This window comes from Vigna radiata, chromosome 6 (assembly GCF_000741045.1).
Source record: "Vigna radiata var. radiata cultivar VC1973A chromosome 6, Vradiata_ver6, whole genome shotgun sequence".
In the NCBI taxonomy this organism is placed as follows: Eukaryota; Viridiplantae; Streptophyta; class Magnoliopsida; order Fabales; family Fabaceae; genus Vigna; species Vigna radiata.
Window position 1 is genome coordinate 3831662 of NC_028356.1, and position 17165 is coordinate 3848826.

The window sequence follows — 17165 nt, forward strand, 5'->3', positions numbered from 1 at the left end:
GGTTTTCCTCTTTATTTTCTTCTCTTCCAAGTAAAAGACTTTGAATGCACCCAATTCACAAACTTCAAATTTAAAGCTTGGTGAGGCTCCTACGACTATTATGAACATATAGTTTATATTTTACTATAATAATTCTATGCTTTGTATTTATCGCATTTATAATTTTCTCTTTGTCCTTTTCTTTCTACTTTGTGATGTAGGAAAGACAGAACAAGCCATTACACTGCTGCGAGCAAAATTTAAATAATTTTTATGGAAATAATTAATAGTTTAATTGAAAGTAACTATGTCATTATTTTTATTAATAACTATTATTTCATGTAAACTCAGACAAGTAATGTGAAAGTAATTGTTAAAAAATGAGAAAGAAAACGGACAAATACATAAAAACAACATCAAAAGGTTGATTAGTTTTCTTTCACATTAACTTACATCCAACTATATGGAAACAAAAAACATATATATAAAAGCGAAAGTAAATAAGATATTTAGATATTACTTTTCCGTTTAATCTCTATCTTTTTCATCTTTTTAAAATTGTATATTTATTTGGATTAAAGGGAGAGTGAAAAATAAAAGAAAGGAAAAGATGTATTAATTTGATACTAATTGGATGATCAGGTTGACTAGATGGTCGAGATGGACATGAATGTCGGATTGGCATGATGGTCAAGTTGACGTTTATGGACGGAATGGATAAGATGAGTGGATGGATCACATTGACTAAAGGGTCTAGGGAGATAGGATGACCGGAATGGACCGGCTAGCCAATGTAGCTTGGTGAGACTTGATGGACTAGCTTGTCAAGATGGTCAAGCTAACTTAATGACTGTGCTAATGAATTAAAGTAATGGTCAATCTGGCATGATGACCAAATTGGCTGAGCTAACGTGATGACTAAGTTGGCTAGCTCAGCCAAACTAACTGAGATGTATGGATTGATCGCTGATTGAGATGAATGAGTTGGCTTGCTGACCGAGCTAATTGAAATGAATGAATTGGCTTGCAGTGTGTACGATCTTTTTTAAGAAAAAAAAAGGTTACTTGATGAAATGTTAAGTTAATTTCATTCTAAATTTCATTTCAAGTATTAGATATTGATGTTTTTTATATTTCACGTATTCGGGTTGGTTAGGTGTCCAAAATTTTAATTTATTATGTGATTAATAAAAAAAACTTATAAAATTAAGTATAACATAGAAATATGGAAACATCATTTTTTATTAACAAAAAAGAGAAAAATTCTTCTATATGAATTATTTAAAAAATCAGAATGGTATTGTTATTATCTGTATATAATATAAAATAATTAGTCTATTTCTTTAAATTTTTTTAAACTATCGAAATAAAAAAAGTTATAAACCATTTGATCCTTAGTACGACTTTATAGTAAACGATAAAACACAGTTCCAACTTTTTCGCAAACGAAAGTCGCCCGAGAAAACAGTACAGTTTCTTCATTGCAGAGACCATTATAGTTTGAAGGCGTGAATTTTCCACAATGCCTTTCCACATCTGAATAAATCAATGATGTTATTAACAGATAAGATTTCATTCCATACACAAACAAACTTTACCAAAAAAAAACAACAAACCCTTGAACACATAAACAAAAGCTCACTAAAATAATTTCTTCCTCAACTAGTTACACGGTTTCTGTTGTTTGTTTTTATCAGTTTGACATTTAACACAACGTCAACAAGTCTTCTAAGCCATTGGGGTTTTCTAATGAAGAATGCATCATAAGCCAATGCTATTCCACAGATCATCCCACAGACATATCCGATTACAACGGGTTTCCACCCAAATCTTGATTTTTCTTCGCCAACTGTTGAATTTGGTAGCCTTTTGTTATCCTCGTTGCAGGCATTTGACAAAGGTATTCCACACAACATTAAATTTCCAGCATATGAGTCATTTGGAAATGTAAGAAACTGTCCAACTTCAGGTATCACTCCTTCTAACTGGTTTTGTGAAAGATTCAAGGCACATAAAAATTTCAAATTCGTCAGAGTCATGGGAATCTCACCCTTTAACTGGTTCCATGAGAGATCTAACAATTCCAAATTGCTTAAATTACCTAGTGACATGGGAATCTCACCCGTCAACTGGTTCCATGAGAGGTCCAACCAGTACAAATTGTTTAAACTTCCCAATGACAATGGAATGATACCAATGATTTTATTGTGTGAAAGGTTAAGCCCTTTCAGATAATGCAAATCTCCAATGGCTTTCGGAATTTCCCCTTCAAACATATTGTTTGATAAATCAATGCTTGTGAAAACGGTAAGTATCTTCTTATCCAAATATTTCAAACCAGTTTGGTTGTCATTGACATTCATCATTCCTTGAAAGTTGTGGACGTATGACACTGGCAGGTTTCCGGTAAAATAGTTACAGGACATGTCAAAAATCCTTAACTTGGGAAATGGAAGTTTGGTATCCGAAGAAGTGATTATACCATGAAATTTATTTGACCGTAAACTGAGGACCTGTAAATTTGGCAAAGTTTCTAACGAATAGGGAAACAGATCCTCTATGTTATTGTTTCCAAGGTCCAAAACTTCAAGTGTTGTACAGCGAGCCAAAGATTGTGGTATTGATCCCTCAAAATTGCAACCGGAAAGATCTAGTGTGTGAAGAGACTTCAAGTAGGCTATGGAATTGGGAAGGTATCCTGAGAAAGCAGTATCAGAGAGAGTCAAAAATCTTAGTGGAGTAGTCCAGTTGGAGTTTGGAAGTTCACCTCTCAGGTTTTCATTCCCTGAGAGATCTATTTCTTGGAGATTGGGTAAGCGGAGGATGTCGGTGGGTAATTTCCCTTGGATTTGGGTGTCACAAAGAACAAGAGAAAGCAAAGAGGATGATAGATTGGTCAACAATGACAAAGAGCTCTCTCCGACAGAATACATGTTTACTTGTTCTAAATAAATCTCTCTTAAATTAGTTGCGTTGTGAATGAGTCTGTTCCATGTGTAATCATCAATTCTAATGCTGGTGGGATAAAACAATAATGATGAATGGGTATTGATATAAAGATGTTGTAATTTTGACAAGTGAGAGATTGTGGAGGGAACATCGCCACTAATTCTAAAGACAGATAAAGTTAGATGTGTGAGGTTGACAAGGTTACCAATTGAAGAGTGTATTGAAGATCCAAAGAAATCATTAAAAGTAAGGTTAAGTTGTTGAAGGTGCTTTAGCTTGAAAATGGAACTATTAAGACCTAGTAACTCACCTCTAAGATCACTGCAATAAAGATGGAGACCAATTACATGGCCTGACTTGGTGTCGCACGTGATCCCATCCCACCCACAACAATCTGTTATGTTTTTCCAAGATTCTGTCTCTGAAGAATATGAGGAACAAGGATTATCATAGTAAAGAAAACTAAGCGAATGGTTGAAAAAAAATGAGTTTTTGAATTGTAGCAATGCAGATTTATCATCAGGATTGCACAACAAACAATTATAGGAAGGAAAATGAATTAGTAAGTAGAGGAAGATGATTACGGATGACCGTAGAACCCAGTTCTCCATCTGAGACAGATTTCGGTTGCAACCAATCCAATACGTTTAATCTATTTATTGGAGGCTGGGCTTCAGATATTATCATTCTTCTCTTATTTTTATGATTCTTGTAATTTTTTATATGATATAATTTTTAATTTAAAAAAAAAAACTCAATACTTAATTTAATTTGTATTGTAAGTAAATCAATTAGAATTATTATACAGTGATATATAACTATTTCCTTCAAGATATATTTTCTGTGATTTTATCACAGTTGTTTTTAATTAGTATCATCAAATTAATTCCTTAATTTTCATGCGTTTGAAATTTTCTATCATTTATTTTATTATTTTCCTATTTCATATCTAAGTCTTGTGTGATGAAGATGTCTAGCAATTTCCAAAGAAATGGCCAGCTGTATGTTTGAAATTTCCAAGTCCCACACACAGTCATATAGAAGACTGAAGACTTTCTAATAAATGAGAATTGGAAAGTTGTACTTTCCATCATTTTTTTAATCTTGCACTACTGGTAAGAAATTAATTTAACTTATAAATTAATTAAGATGAAATTTGTATTCCTCACAAATCATAATTTTATTATATTTTTTTATAAGATTTATAATATATTCTCCTATATCTAGGATATCAAAGGTGAGAATAGAGAGAAAAACATTAGTGAATGATATTAATAAATGTAATTAATTTTTGATAAACTTTTAATGTTTTTGATATCATTTTATTGAAGCTGCATAATTGGTTCAAGTCACGGTGCACTCTGTTGTTTACTTAAGTGTATACTTTTCAAAGTCTAAATTTTCAATACCTTTCTTATCTTTGGCTGACACCTTTCTTACACTAGTTGATTTTGTATTACAAGACTTGCAGCCATCACCTTATGTTACTGCAGTAAGCTTTTCAGTGAATACTAGAACCGTGGCCTCTTACCCTTTCAATGTGTGTGGGGCCAAATTTGCTTCACACCTTGTCCCTTGATTTAACTCATTTTGCTGCCTTTCTTAGGTTTTTATGGACAATGATATTTTAACACCATTTTTTTGACACTATTTTGACACTATATACGTGTCAAGATGTGATTGGACGATTTCAAATTAAAAAAGTTGAGGCAGAGGTATATTTGGAAGAGAAAAATCAAAGTTTATTTTTTAATTTGAAATTGTCCAACCACATTTTGACACGTGTACAATGTCAAAATGGTGTCAAAAAATGGTGTTAAAATTTTATTTTCCATTGGTTCTACATCATAAAATAAGAAACATGAAACATGAAGGTGAAAGCAAACCCATCACGAGCGTACTTAAACATTGATTTTCAGAAATTAACTATAACTAATTCAGTGGTCCAAAAATTACGAGCTTATAGTTAAAACCAACAAAACAGAAATCACTTCATTCTATGAAAAAAAAAATTATAAGTACAACTGTATGCAAAGGTCAAAACACAATACGTGGTCTTACAAGTGTTTTTGTGCTTAAGGCACACAAATATGCGTTATTTGTTTTTGTGGTTTGACATATCTTATCACTTTCACTTCATGTTTTATTTATTGTATTATAATAATTTAATATTAATGTCATGAATCTTATTTGTAATCATCCAACATGAATTAAAATTCAAAATCTAAAATATGTATATTAAATTTAAATTATTGTTAGTTTAATTTTTATTCTTTTGTGATTTCTTTCAACTTATGTATTACAATATTTTTTAGTATATAAAAAAGAGATTTTATTATAATTTAAATAAAGAAAGAAAAGAGACATTTGAAGTATTTTTAAACTTAAATATTTGTATCTTTTCATAACTTTTAAAAATATTTTAAATTTTATTAACTATTTTATTAAATTTTGTAAAATTAATAAATATTTAGTTGTTATAAACCTTTATTTATTTATAATTGTGTAAAATTTATATAATTCTTTTATTTTTATTAAATTATTATTTAATACCCGAATTTAAAATTTATATAATTATAAATTTTTACAAATATTTGATATAAAAAGGTAGAATTTATTTTTTATATTAAATATTTAATAATATTACATTTTTTGTTATAATTTTTTAAATAAAAAATAATTAATTGATATTAAGATAATAAATTATAAATATTCCTATCCAATAGGATCGAGATGAAAAAAAAAATATAGTCGTTAAATACAAATATGATATAAATATAAAATATGGATCCGAGGATAAGAATTTTTCTGAAGAAAAATATGAGATAACTGTCACCGCTAAACATAAACATGTATTTAAAAAATATACTATTAATGTATAACATGATAGAATAGCAGAACTAATATAAAGTAGTTCATTCCTTAGCTATTTGCAACGTTTATGCCTTTTGTTTTGTCATTCTTACATTGAACACAGCTTCAACAAGTGTGGCAAGCCATTGAGGTTTCCCAATGAAGAATAAATGACAGCCCGAGATGATCCCAAAAAGCATCCCACATGCATATCCCACTGTCACAACTTTCCACCCAAATCCTGATTCTTCATCATCAAGTCTTGAAATTGATGACCATTCTTTATCCTCATTGCATGATTTTGACAAAGGGATTCCACACAGCATTGGATTTCCAGCATAAGAATCATTTTCAAATGTGATAAATTGTCCACTTGTAGGTATCACACCCTCAAACTGGTTATGTGAAAGGTTCAACGCCGCCAGAAAATTCAAANTACTCAAAGCCATTGGAATCTCACCCTTCAACTGGTTCCATGAGAGATCCAACCATTCCAAATTTCTCAAATGACTCAAAGATTGTGNAATGGTACCAGTGATTNCATTGTNNGAAAGNTTAAGTCCTTTGAGAGAAATCAATTCTCCAATGNCTTCTGGAATTTCTCCTTCGAACATGTTGTATGATAAATCAATAGTTGTGAAAGCAGTTAATATCCTCTCCAGCTTCATGNGTTGACNTTTCATTACGATCACTATAGAATCATTATANAATCCATGAGTACCCATATATAGCGAACNAGTTTGGTTGTCACTAANGTTCATCATTCCTTGAAAGTTCTNAATGTATGATNCTGGCAAAGGGCCACTGAAGTNGTTATCAGAGACATCAAATATTTTCAACATGGGAAATGGATGCTCAGTACCGAAACAAGTGATGACACCATGAAATTTATTTGANCGTAGACTGAGTACCTGTAACTCTTGCAGAGTTTCCAGCCAATGGGGAAATGTATCCTCGATGTCATTGTTTCCAAGGTCCAAAACTTGNAGCTTTGTGCAGTNAGCCAAAGACTGCGGTAATGGNCCCTTCAACTTGTTGNCATTTAACTTTATTGTCTCAAAAGCATTTTCCTCAAGAAAGTTCTGTGGTATGTTTCCGTGAAGGTTGTTCATTTGCAAATCTAACACTTCAAGAGAAGGGAATGTTCCCAGGCATTGTGGAATGTGGCCTGTCAAGTTGTTGTGAGCCAAGTTGAGAGTATACGAAGAGAGCTTGCATTGCACATTTTTGAAGAAATGTCCCCACTTATCTCATTATTTGATATTAGAAAGTGAGCTGTGCTACTGGGTGGAATTGGAAGATCTCCCTGCAGCTTGTTAGAACTNAGATCGATAGTTTCAATGTCCTTCCAGTGCAAGAGCTGCTCATGAAATCCTTGGGGAATGCTTCCACGAATTTTGTTATTAGACAGATCCAATACTTCNATATTTTGAACACTAGCTAAGAATTTGGGAAAAGTACTTATGTTACAGGAGGATAAATATAAAAATTGAAGGTTGGGTAAGATATCGNCATTGTTATCGAAGTTGATAGAGATAAAAGCATTGTGAGAAAGATCAAGTAAAAGTAGATTTTTTAGCTTTGAAAATTGGTGAGAGTCCACAAGAGCTGTTAAGTTATTTGATGACAAACTCAAGCCAACAAGATTTTCCAACTCAAGTATTGAATTTGGAAAATCACCTTGCAGTTTGTTTCTAGAGAGATCCAAATACTTTAAAGAATGAGTTGAGAATTCACCGACTGAGCCTGTGAGCTGATTGTCATTGAGAAACAAATGTGATAAGAAGGGTAGAGAATAACACCAACTTGGAATCGTCCCATTTAACTTGTTACCAGCTAATTGTAGAGTGTGTAATTTTGGAAATTGAGTGATTGTAGATGAAATNGGGCCAACTAACCCATTGCCTGATAAATCTAAAAGAGAAAGTTGAGTTAGATGAAACAATGACGAGGGAATCAATCCACCAAATTTGCAATTACAAAGACTGATATAGTTAAAAGACTTCGAATGGCCTATGGAATTAGGAATTTCTCCTGAGAAAGCAGTGTAAGAGAGATCCAAGTGCCTCATCAGAGTGCTCAAGTTAGATTTTGGAAGTTCACCTCTTAGTCCTTTATTAGATGAAAGATCAATTTTTTGAAGATTTGGTAAAGAGAGCACGCCACTTGGAAATTTCCCATGCAATTTGGTGTTTGGGAGACTAAGAGAGACCAAAGTGGAAGACAGATTGGTTAGCAATAACAAAGAGTTCTCTGTGATAGAAGACAAGTCCACGCCATCTAAATGAATCTCTCTTAACTTAGTTGCATTGTGAATGAGTCTGTTCCAAGTGTATGGATCAATTTTGATAGACAAGTACAAGGGCATAGGATCATCAACTGATCCCCAGTCGCTACTGAGATCAAGTGATACTAACTTTGACAAGTTAGAGATTGTGGAGGGAACATCACCATTAAATACAGAGTATGATAAATTTAGATGCACTAGATTCACAAGATCACCAATTCCAGAAGATAATGAAGACCCAGAAAAATCATTGTAGGCTAGGTTGAGTTGTTGAAGGTGNTTTAAGCTAAAGATGGTGCTGTTGGGATGAAATTGACCTTGAAGATGACTGCAGCTAAGGTCAAGACCAATCACGTTGCCAGCCATGTCGCATGTGACTCCATTCCACTGGCAACAATTTGTTCCGTTTGTCCAAGATTCTGTCTTTGAGGAAAAAGAGGAACAGACATCATCAAGCCATGAATAATAATGTGAAGTGTTGACAGTAACTGAGCTTTTGAATTGTAACAAGGAAGATTTATCATGATGGTTACATAAACAAGTGTACAAAGGAAAATTGAAAAGCAGNAAATGGAATATAACATATGGNAATAGAAAGCACCCCATATAGGCGAAGAACTTTGTGCACAATATTNGTTTTCCTCTTTATTTTCTTCTCTTCCAAGTAAAAGACTTTGAATGCACCCAATTCACAAACTTCAAATTTAAAGCTTGGTGAGGCTCCTACGATTGTTATGAACATATAGTTTATATTTTACTTAAATATTTCTATCCTTTGTATTTACCAGATTTATTATTTTCTCTTTTGTCCTTTTCTTTCTATTTTGTGATGTAAGACAGAGAGAACAAGCCATTATTACACTGCTGCGAGCAAAATTTAAATAACTTTTATGGAAATAATTAATAGTTTAATTGAAAGTAACTGTGTCATTATTTTCATTAATAACTATTATTTCATGTAAACTCAGACAAGTAATGTGAAAGTAATTGTTAAAAAATGAGAAAGAAAACGGACAAATACATAAAAACAACAGCAAAAGGTTGATTACTTGTCTTTCACATTTCTTACATCCAACTATATAGAAACAAAAAAATATATATAAAGAGCCAAAGTAAATAAAATATTTAGATATTTCTTTTCCATTTAATCTCTATCTTTTTCATCTTTTTAAAATTGTATATTTATTTGGATTAAAGGGAAAGTGAAAAATAAAAGAAAGGAAAAGAGAGTGGAAAGGTAAAATACGAGTATTATGAGAGAATAAGTATCTCGTACTTTCACATAAATAAATTTACTGCCAATTATAATTATCCGCTCTCGTTACATTCTTCTGATTTTCCTTTTCACTTTTATTTTTCAAATTTTAATTAAAAAATGAAGTTTATTTTAGCGTTATTAAATATCAACTACTGATGTGTATTAGAATAACATTCCTAGATTAGTACTTTTGAGATATGATTTCTTAAAATGCAAATTCACTATCATGAGACAACCGTTACCTGAATTGTTTCAAGTCTTTCACCATAATAAGGCAACCACAACTGCTTACACTAGTAATTGCAACTTACAAGTGGTTTCTTTAACCAAATATTTATAAAGAATTGTAAATTTTACTTCTGCACAAAAAATTGCAATGTAAACATACTGCATCAAACAATTTCCACAAAGAAAGAGAAGTGACTCATCATCATAATTTCCTACATAATGAATAACAAGAACTGCGACAGTAGAATATATCCACAGCCGGCTGCCCATTGTATATAACATAGGGATGTTTCTGCTCCGCCATCTACCAGTCTTCTTGTTCTTTAATTTTTCTTCTGTTTCTTTTAATGTCTATTTATTACTAGATGCAATCCTTCACAAGTTGCTGTTATGATGAAATATGAGAATTAGCCTTTTTGATGAACAGCAATTTGGTGAATGTCCATGTCCTTCAACATCACGGAACGCCCACAAGAATCACAGGGGGCAGTCCTGGAACCACAAACACTCTCATGCTCTGACAAACCTCTTAATCTGTCACGGACATCCATCGCAGAATTCCCAGCTTGAACCATATCACCACAAAACCGGCATGTAATAAGACGCAGAGGGCAAACAGAAGCTTGATGTTCCACCTAGTACAAGGAAAACTTAGTCATTTTTTATACAAATTGACAACAAAAGACAAACTTCAGGATCCCTACACTCCTTAAGACTAAGAAATTACTTAAGATTAAGAAATTAAGAAGATACATATTCCAAGAATTCACGCCTCTTAATTATTTCCAATTTCTCAAATGGGAAGACCAAACATGCTCGTTTGAAATACATCCATCTCCTTAAACCTCTCCAAATGTTGTTTGATAGGCAGTAAACCCTACTCTCCAAAAGTTCTGGAAACTAAAACATAGGACATTTCTTACTATGAAGATATAAGAAAATTTGAGATTCCTATCATCTGGAATAAAAATGGAAAGTAGGGATGTGTGTACCAGCCATCATGCCAAATATCACAGTTTAGCTTCTCACCTCTTCAAAATTTAAAGTCCCATCATAATTCACATGATAGTCCGTCAATAAAATGCTTCTAATTGTCTACCGTAGCAATAAATACGGATAGAGGAGGCATACTATTCATTGCTTCACATGGACAAAGGATTGCTTCACATGGACAAAGGAAGTCGTAAAAATTGGAAAGAAAGCTGGATACAAGGATCAAACGGTTTGACGGAAAAACTAATTATTTCAATAGTCACTTCCCAACCCCTGTATTATTGTAAGCAAAATTTCAAGACACTTAGAAATGACTTTAAACTCAACTCCCAACACTACACTTGCAACTTCTAGAAGGACCAACATGCCAGTCACATAACCTTCGAAAAAACAAGTATAATTCCATACTTCAAAGATTAATTCTCCAAATTAAACTCACCTATATCAGAAAGATATAAATTTGGATAGACATAATAGTATCAAGATAATAGCATCAACATGACACAGTAAATAATGAATCGCAGATATAGAGACAAAAGGAAGAAAAGAACATGAAAAGAGAAAGAAGGCGATGTGCAGCTTACCATTTGCTCTTTCTCGAGGGTTATTCCACACGGGCAGTGAAGTGGCTCATGAAAAACTTTCATGTGCTTTTCTAATTCTACCTGCTGGAATGCCTGACCACATCTGTCACAGTGAACGTGGTTATTGAACTCTTCAATCCTAAGAACAACTCCACAGCCTGCACGCTGACATACAACAATGTGCCTCCTACAGTAGGCTTCATGCAGTGCAATAGTCCTAGTGGGTATATAATGCTTGCAGTTCCGACATTGTTCAGTATCCATTTCCATAGATGACACAGAAGATGATGCTTGCTGACCAACCTTTTGGTTGAAATTCTCCTGGACCACTACTGATATTTTATACTTAGTCACTCCCTTGAAGCCATAGATACCAATGCTGTAGGTTCCCACACTCAAGCTTTCATCTTTAGAGCTAAGAATCAAAGTCTTTGAGCCAATATCATGAGATGACCACTCATGCTGATGTCGTGTAGGGAATATGAGAGGATGTTTAGAGATAAAAAGATCAGTGTCCCCCCCATCAGTCTCTGATTCTAGTTTTACCTCAATACAAGAATTCCCAGAAGATAGTTTCTCCCATATGACATTATTGTCTATAGAAAATTTATAATACACAAACTTTCCTTCTTCTACTGTTCCAATTTGTGACATTCCGAATGAAAGTGGCATTAAAACATGCTCATCTGTCTTTTCTGAAGATGTATCAGGATCAACTATGTCAACTTCAATATCTGTTTCTAAAACAGATACACTTGAAGAAGGTTTTAACTCCAGGACCCTTAATTTGTATGCAAGTTCTCCATAGTTTACAGTTAGAATGTCACCTTGAGAAAGGGTAGCATGCTGCCGAAGAGAAGTTTCAAGTATAGCCTTATGATTTGGCAAGTCAGAAAATCCTACTCTTTCAGGTTGAAGTTTTGCATATGTCCCTTTTGGAAGCCAAACATAGCGGATTTCAACTAATGGAGATTCTGGTGTGCCTTCGGAAAATAAATTATTCCAAACATGAGGAGGAAGTCCCACGGAACCTTCGTCAGCAGTGAATTCTAAAACTCCTGAATGGGTGGTCCCTTGTTTCTCTTTATCAATATCTTGGATGCTTGAAGAGCTTTCCTGAACTAATGACAATTGAAAGTATAAGGGTCCCTTATCAAAAGCGCCCTGATCAGACAGTTCGGTGAAGCAAGAAGGGGGAAGCTTGATCTTATCTCCACCGCCTTGATAGGGTACAGCCTCTAGTAGTCGATAAAATACTATTCCTCTGCCAGCAAGTAGGTTTTCTTGCATCTGTTGGTCAGCCTGAATTGAGAAGGGAACCACTTAGTATTTCCACACTAACAATGTAAACATAAAGGAAGTATTTGCAGCCACAAATTTTGTGCTGGAAGATAAGGTAAACATTTGTATACGTATATTAGCAAGATTACTTTCACTAGTTGAGCCCCTCAAAAGCCTACTCCTTAAAGGACCATGTTAGAGATTAAACTCTTTCTAGGCCACCAGCTAACAGCTCAAACTCTGGTGTGAACGGTTGTTCGACACCAACTAGCTCTTTTTAATATACCACTATTGAAGGTTTGACAATCACACCAGCACAACACATCACAAAGCAATTCCGGTACTTGACCCAGCAAGGAGTGTACAAAAATCCAGCATGGACTACTCTGAATACTCCACTCAATTTGAACTTTTCAATGAACATAATTGTTGAATCATTATGTCGTAAAAGGCATAAAAATGATTCATCATTAACACAAAGGTAGAAAATCAGGGAGCATAAAATCAATGGCAATAGACATAAAGAAGAAGCATTGTAAGTGGAAATTGGACTACCCTCGCTCTTAAACTACAAGGACCAACTGAAGGATTAATTTATGGAGTGAGATGATCATCCTAGGGCATGATCTAACATATGACAAGACCTGTTCCTAGCAAAAGGTAGACGCAAAATACTGAACAGCCAAAAACAAAAACAAAAATGCAAAATCTGGAGATGGCAAAAGGGGTGGAATACATGCCATCAATTTCACGTGTAGGATTGTCCAACCTACCTACCTTTGCTTCAAAGTTAATATCTCTAAAGAACAATCCACAGTACTACACCTCTAATTTTCAACAATTTAACACAGAGAAGGACCCAATAACAAGATTACCCTTTGAAAAGAAACCTATTGAAGAAGAACGAAAGGGTTTGATACTAATGAAAGGGGAGAAAAGGGTGTGGATACCTTGAGTTGTGCTTGTACCGCATCAATACGACGAGATCTTTGAACAGCTTCAAGGGCTTCCTTTTGCTTCTGGGCCTCTTCTTTGGCCTTTCTTTCCTTCAACACTTTCAATCTTGCTCTTTCCTTCCTCTCCCTCTGCTCTTTCTCTAACTTTTCTCTCGCTCTCCTCAGCTCGAAATCCATCTCTCTCTATGTGATGTGTTGGTGCCGATTAAGAAAAGGAGTTCCAATTTGTGAAAGAATCAAATCGAATCAAGAACTGAATTTTGAATAAACCATTGCTGTTTGTTTTCCCTTTTATTGTTCTTGGTCGGTGTGCTTCGTATATGAATTTAATTTAATGTTTTAATATTTAGCTGTTTGGTTCTAGAAAAGTCTGGGCCTTTCTTTTTCGTCTAAACCCGTATTTCATGTTTTACGAAACGTGTAAATATTGGATTTTGTTTTCTTTCTTTTAGTCATTGCAAACGTAGATTCCATGGCTACCTTGACTATACTCTCAACGTCGCCTATGATATAAAAAAAAAAAAAAAAACTGAAATAAATTTAGGTAATTTCTTATAATAAAATCTTAAGAGCTGTATATAAAAAATTATATGGATTATAACTTTCGATTTTCATGTTTTACCAAAAAAATAATAATAATATAACACTCTTTTTTACCACTTTTTACTCCGTGTCATTATTAGGAGAAGATTCTTACTCCCTAACCTTATCTCATATATACAAAGTCCAACATCGATTAAAAAAAAAAAACATAACTAGTTCGCTACGGTTGATATTTTCGTATGAAAGTTTTATTTCTAGTTTTTAACTAATTCTAAAATTTTAATTAAAAATCTTCAATAATTAAAAATAATATTTAAAACAAATATACATGAGCCAGAATGAAAAGTAATGATTTAGAATTAATAAAATATGAAAAACAACGAACAATTAAGCTGAAGGAGTGACGAATATGAATGAATCAGGGTCGGTGCCATGGTTTTGGAGAAGGTTTGACGAAGGAAGAGGAGTTTGAAGGTTGATAAAACTGAGCAATGGTGTAAACGGTCTGAACAATGGTAAGGGCGAAGAGAAAAACCGCAGCAACAAGCGACACAATAGCCCAAGGGTTTCTGAAGTAGGTTTCAATGAGATTTGCGCGCCACATGTTCCATGGTTTCTTGCAGTAGTTACTCATGCTCATCCTCACCACATCTAAAACTCCATGCGGATCCACAGCAATGTCCTTCGAAAGCGAGTTGAACAGCTTCGCAACTGCCTTATCGCTGCCGAGAGCGTTCACCAGAATGCCGTTCCGGTGTAGAAGCGCCACGTCCATCTCGCTGTCTATGATGGTGTCCATGAAGAATATGTACGAGGTGACGTCGTTTCCTGCTTCCGGGTGGAGCCGCTCGAAGGCGATCAGGTTCAGGAACATGTATTCGGTGGTGTCGTCAATCACTAGGGTTGGGAGCCGAAGCACGCCGCCGCCGAAGGAGACGTCGCCGAGGCTATGTGTGCGGCTTTTCATGAAGCGGATTCCGGCGTCCTGGAGCTCTGTTGCGGAGCGGATGATCTCGTCGTCGTCGTGGAACCTTCTTCTGCGTTTTGGTTTGGAGACTCGAGTTCGGTGAGTGGGTCCTTGGTAGATGAGGCTCTTTCTGTAGACGTCCAACACGTGCGTGCATTTGCCTAGGGTTCTTGTTTCAGGTGTGCCTGCGGAGAAGAACTTCAATATTTGCTTCATCAGTAAGTCTTCTCCCTATCATATATACGAATTTCCGAGTCAGTTTAGAAACATGTAATGTAATTTACACTCCTTCTGCATAAAAAACAACAATCGGTTACCTGGTTTATGTCATTCTCAAGCTCAATCAATACACGAAGAACCGTGAAGGGCAACTGATTCTCGAGCATAAGCATGTCACGTTTGATATATGGCTTCACATTAAGTTTCCCGTGTTGTCCAAACACAGGATCATTGTCTGCATAATCGTCCAGAACACCATCATTGGCTCTCAGAATCTCCAACATGAAACACCCATCAACAATCATCATCTGCACGAACCTTGCTCTGTCCTGCATCCAGATTTCATCCAGTGGATTGTACGAGCCTCTCAACTCTTCAACCACTTGATCCATGCTGTGGAAGACAAGCTCAATAGGCTTTTTGCACCTCTTGAGAAAATGGAGCAGAGCTCGATGCTTGTGACCTTCCATGTCCTTCAAATGCTCTTCCCCATGATGATAAGGACCAAATGACACTGCTTGAGGCTTGTACGCCCTTTCGTTCAACGCAGTGACTCGTGAAGGTATCTTGTATATGGAATGCCTCTGCCATTGCTCCTTCTCATACACTGCTGAGATACCATCACTCTTGAGCTCCTCGTTGATTTGGACCACCCACTTCGTTTCTTCCATGTTCATGGTGCCTCTTCAGCGTCTCTCTTGATCATGACATACATACAAGGGTAGGTTTTTGAGGATCTTATAGTATGTTATGCACGTGGAAATCATAAGCCTCAAAGATATCAATGTCTAATTGGAATCTTCACTTTATGCATGTTAACCAACACAGTTTGTAAAGAAACTGTTATTTATAATTGAACATTTCTTGCTTCCCATTTCTTCTTGGATTCTCGTCCCGAGCGTTGTATTCTCCTATATGAAGAAAAGAATGTATACAAGACTGTCACCGGCCATTAAAGCTCCATTGTTATGACACCGGACAGTTATATTGGTAGTCTGTTGTTATTTTGCACATATAAATAAGGATCTTTTACACAGTATCTTTTGAACACTTTTTTTAAAATTTATTGAAAACCCTTATAAATATGTTTAGGACCATTTATTGTTAAATTTTCTAATTAGCCCTATTTTATTAAATATTTGTAATATTTGATACCCAAGTTGTGTATGGCTAGAAAATGAGTTAGGAGCTTCATAATAAAAAAGGAAAGGTTTTGAACTTACAATTGAACTAAAAATTTGTACAATTGGACAGCTTAAACTTACTACTAGAAAAAAAAAAAAAAAAAAGTTGCTGTTGCACGTAAACTATTCAAAATTAGACCACCTTTGATTTTATCATTGAAATCTTGCTAAATAGATGTTTTCCGCTTTCCCCTGAAAATTTGGCACTCAAATCGTATTTAAGGTTACTTTTTCACTTTCTGGTTTTTTTACCTCCATACACAAATTTGCCGTATATATTACCAATCTGGACAAATTCAAAGTTAAGGGAAAGTCGTGCTACGACTTCCAAAGGAGAAGTCATGTCATTGCACGACTTCACACTATTCACATGAACAGTGATAAAGTCGTGCCACCCAAAAACGACTTCTGGACATGATAATCGATTACTTTGAACTGTAATCGATTACCAAAGACTTAAAAAATAATTTTTAATGGTTTAGAATGAAATAAAAAAAATTAAAAATAGAAAATGTGAAGTCGTGTGGGGGTTGCACGACTTCATTTTCTATTTTTTATTTTTTTTATTTCATTTTCAATCATTAAAAATTGATTTTTAAGTGTTTAAAATTCCAAAAAAAAAATTTAAAAATGGTTAGAAATTATTAGTTTTATGGTTTAGAAGTTCTAAAATTATTGTACAAATTTTTTCTTAATAAACTTATTCTGTTGCAATTTTTTTTAATTAAAACTAATTTAAATTAAATAAAAAATATGACAAAATAGAAATAATTGTGAAAAAAATTAAAAAAATTCATTATTAAGGTTTTAGGTTTATTTTAAATTTTATACTAATTTTTCGTTGTTTAAATTAATTTGTATAATATTTTTTACATTAAAAACAT

At 34.2% G+C, this 17165-nt stretch overlaps 2 protein-coding genes and 1 pseudogene across 2 annotated transcripts; all 3 read right to left on the minus strand.

The window, feature by feature from the left end:
- Positions 1-1527: 1527 nt before the first annotated feature.
- On the minus strand, positions 1528-8776 carry LOC106762933 (annotated as a pseudogene).
- Positions 8777-9585: 809 nt separating this feature from the next.
- LOC106765345 lies at positions 9586-13688 on the minus strand. Its single transcript, XM_014649927.2, has 3 exons — positions 13363-13688; positions 11132-12433; positions 9586-10189 (listed from the first exon to the last, which is right to left on the minus strand). Exons 1-3 carry the CDS (start codon positions 13543-13545, stop codon positions 9962-9964), a joined length of 1713 nt encoding a protein of 570 aa, XP_014505413.1. The 5' UTR covers positions 13546-13688; the 3' UTR covers positions 9586-9961.
- A 607-nt stretch (positions 13689-14295) lies between these two features.
- Positions 14296-16002, minus strand: LOC106763274 (UPF0481 protein At3g47200-like). The gene is made up of 2 exons (XM_014647476.2): positions 15196-16002; positions 14296-15109 (listed from the first exon to the last, which is right to left on the minus strand). Exons 1-2 carry the CDS (start codon positions 15772-15774, stop codon positions 14330-14332), a joined length of 1359 nt encoding a protein of 452 aa, XP_014502962.1. The 5' UTR covers positions 15775-16002; the 3' UTR covers positions 14296-14329.
- Positions 16003-17165: the final 1163 nt, after the last annotated feature.

Excerpts from the sequence above, each read along its gene's own strand:
- LOC106765345 (XM_014649927.2), bottom strand. The coding sequence starts at position 13,545 with ATGGATTTCGAGCTGAGGAGAGCGAGAGAAAAGTTAGAGAAAGAGCAG. Across the intron at positions 12,434-13,362 it reads CGGTACAAGCACAACTCAAG|GCTGACCAACAGATGCAAGA; the intron begins GTATCCACACCC and ends TTCTCAATTCAG. Across the intron at positions 10,190-11,131 it reads CCCTCGAGAAAGAGCAAATG|GTGGAACATCAAGCTTCTGT; the intron begins GTAAGCTGCACA and ends TCCTTGTACTAG.
- LOC106763274 (XM_014647476.2), bottom strand. The coding sequence starts at position 15,774 with ATGAACATGGAAGAAACGAAGTGGGTGGTCCAAATCAACGAGGAGCTC. Across the intron at positions 15,110-15,195 it reads TTGAGAATGACATAAACCAG|GGAGAAGACTTACTGATGAA; the intron begins GTAACCGATTGT and ends TATATATGATAG.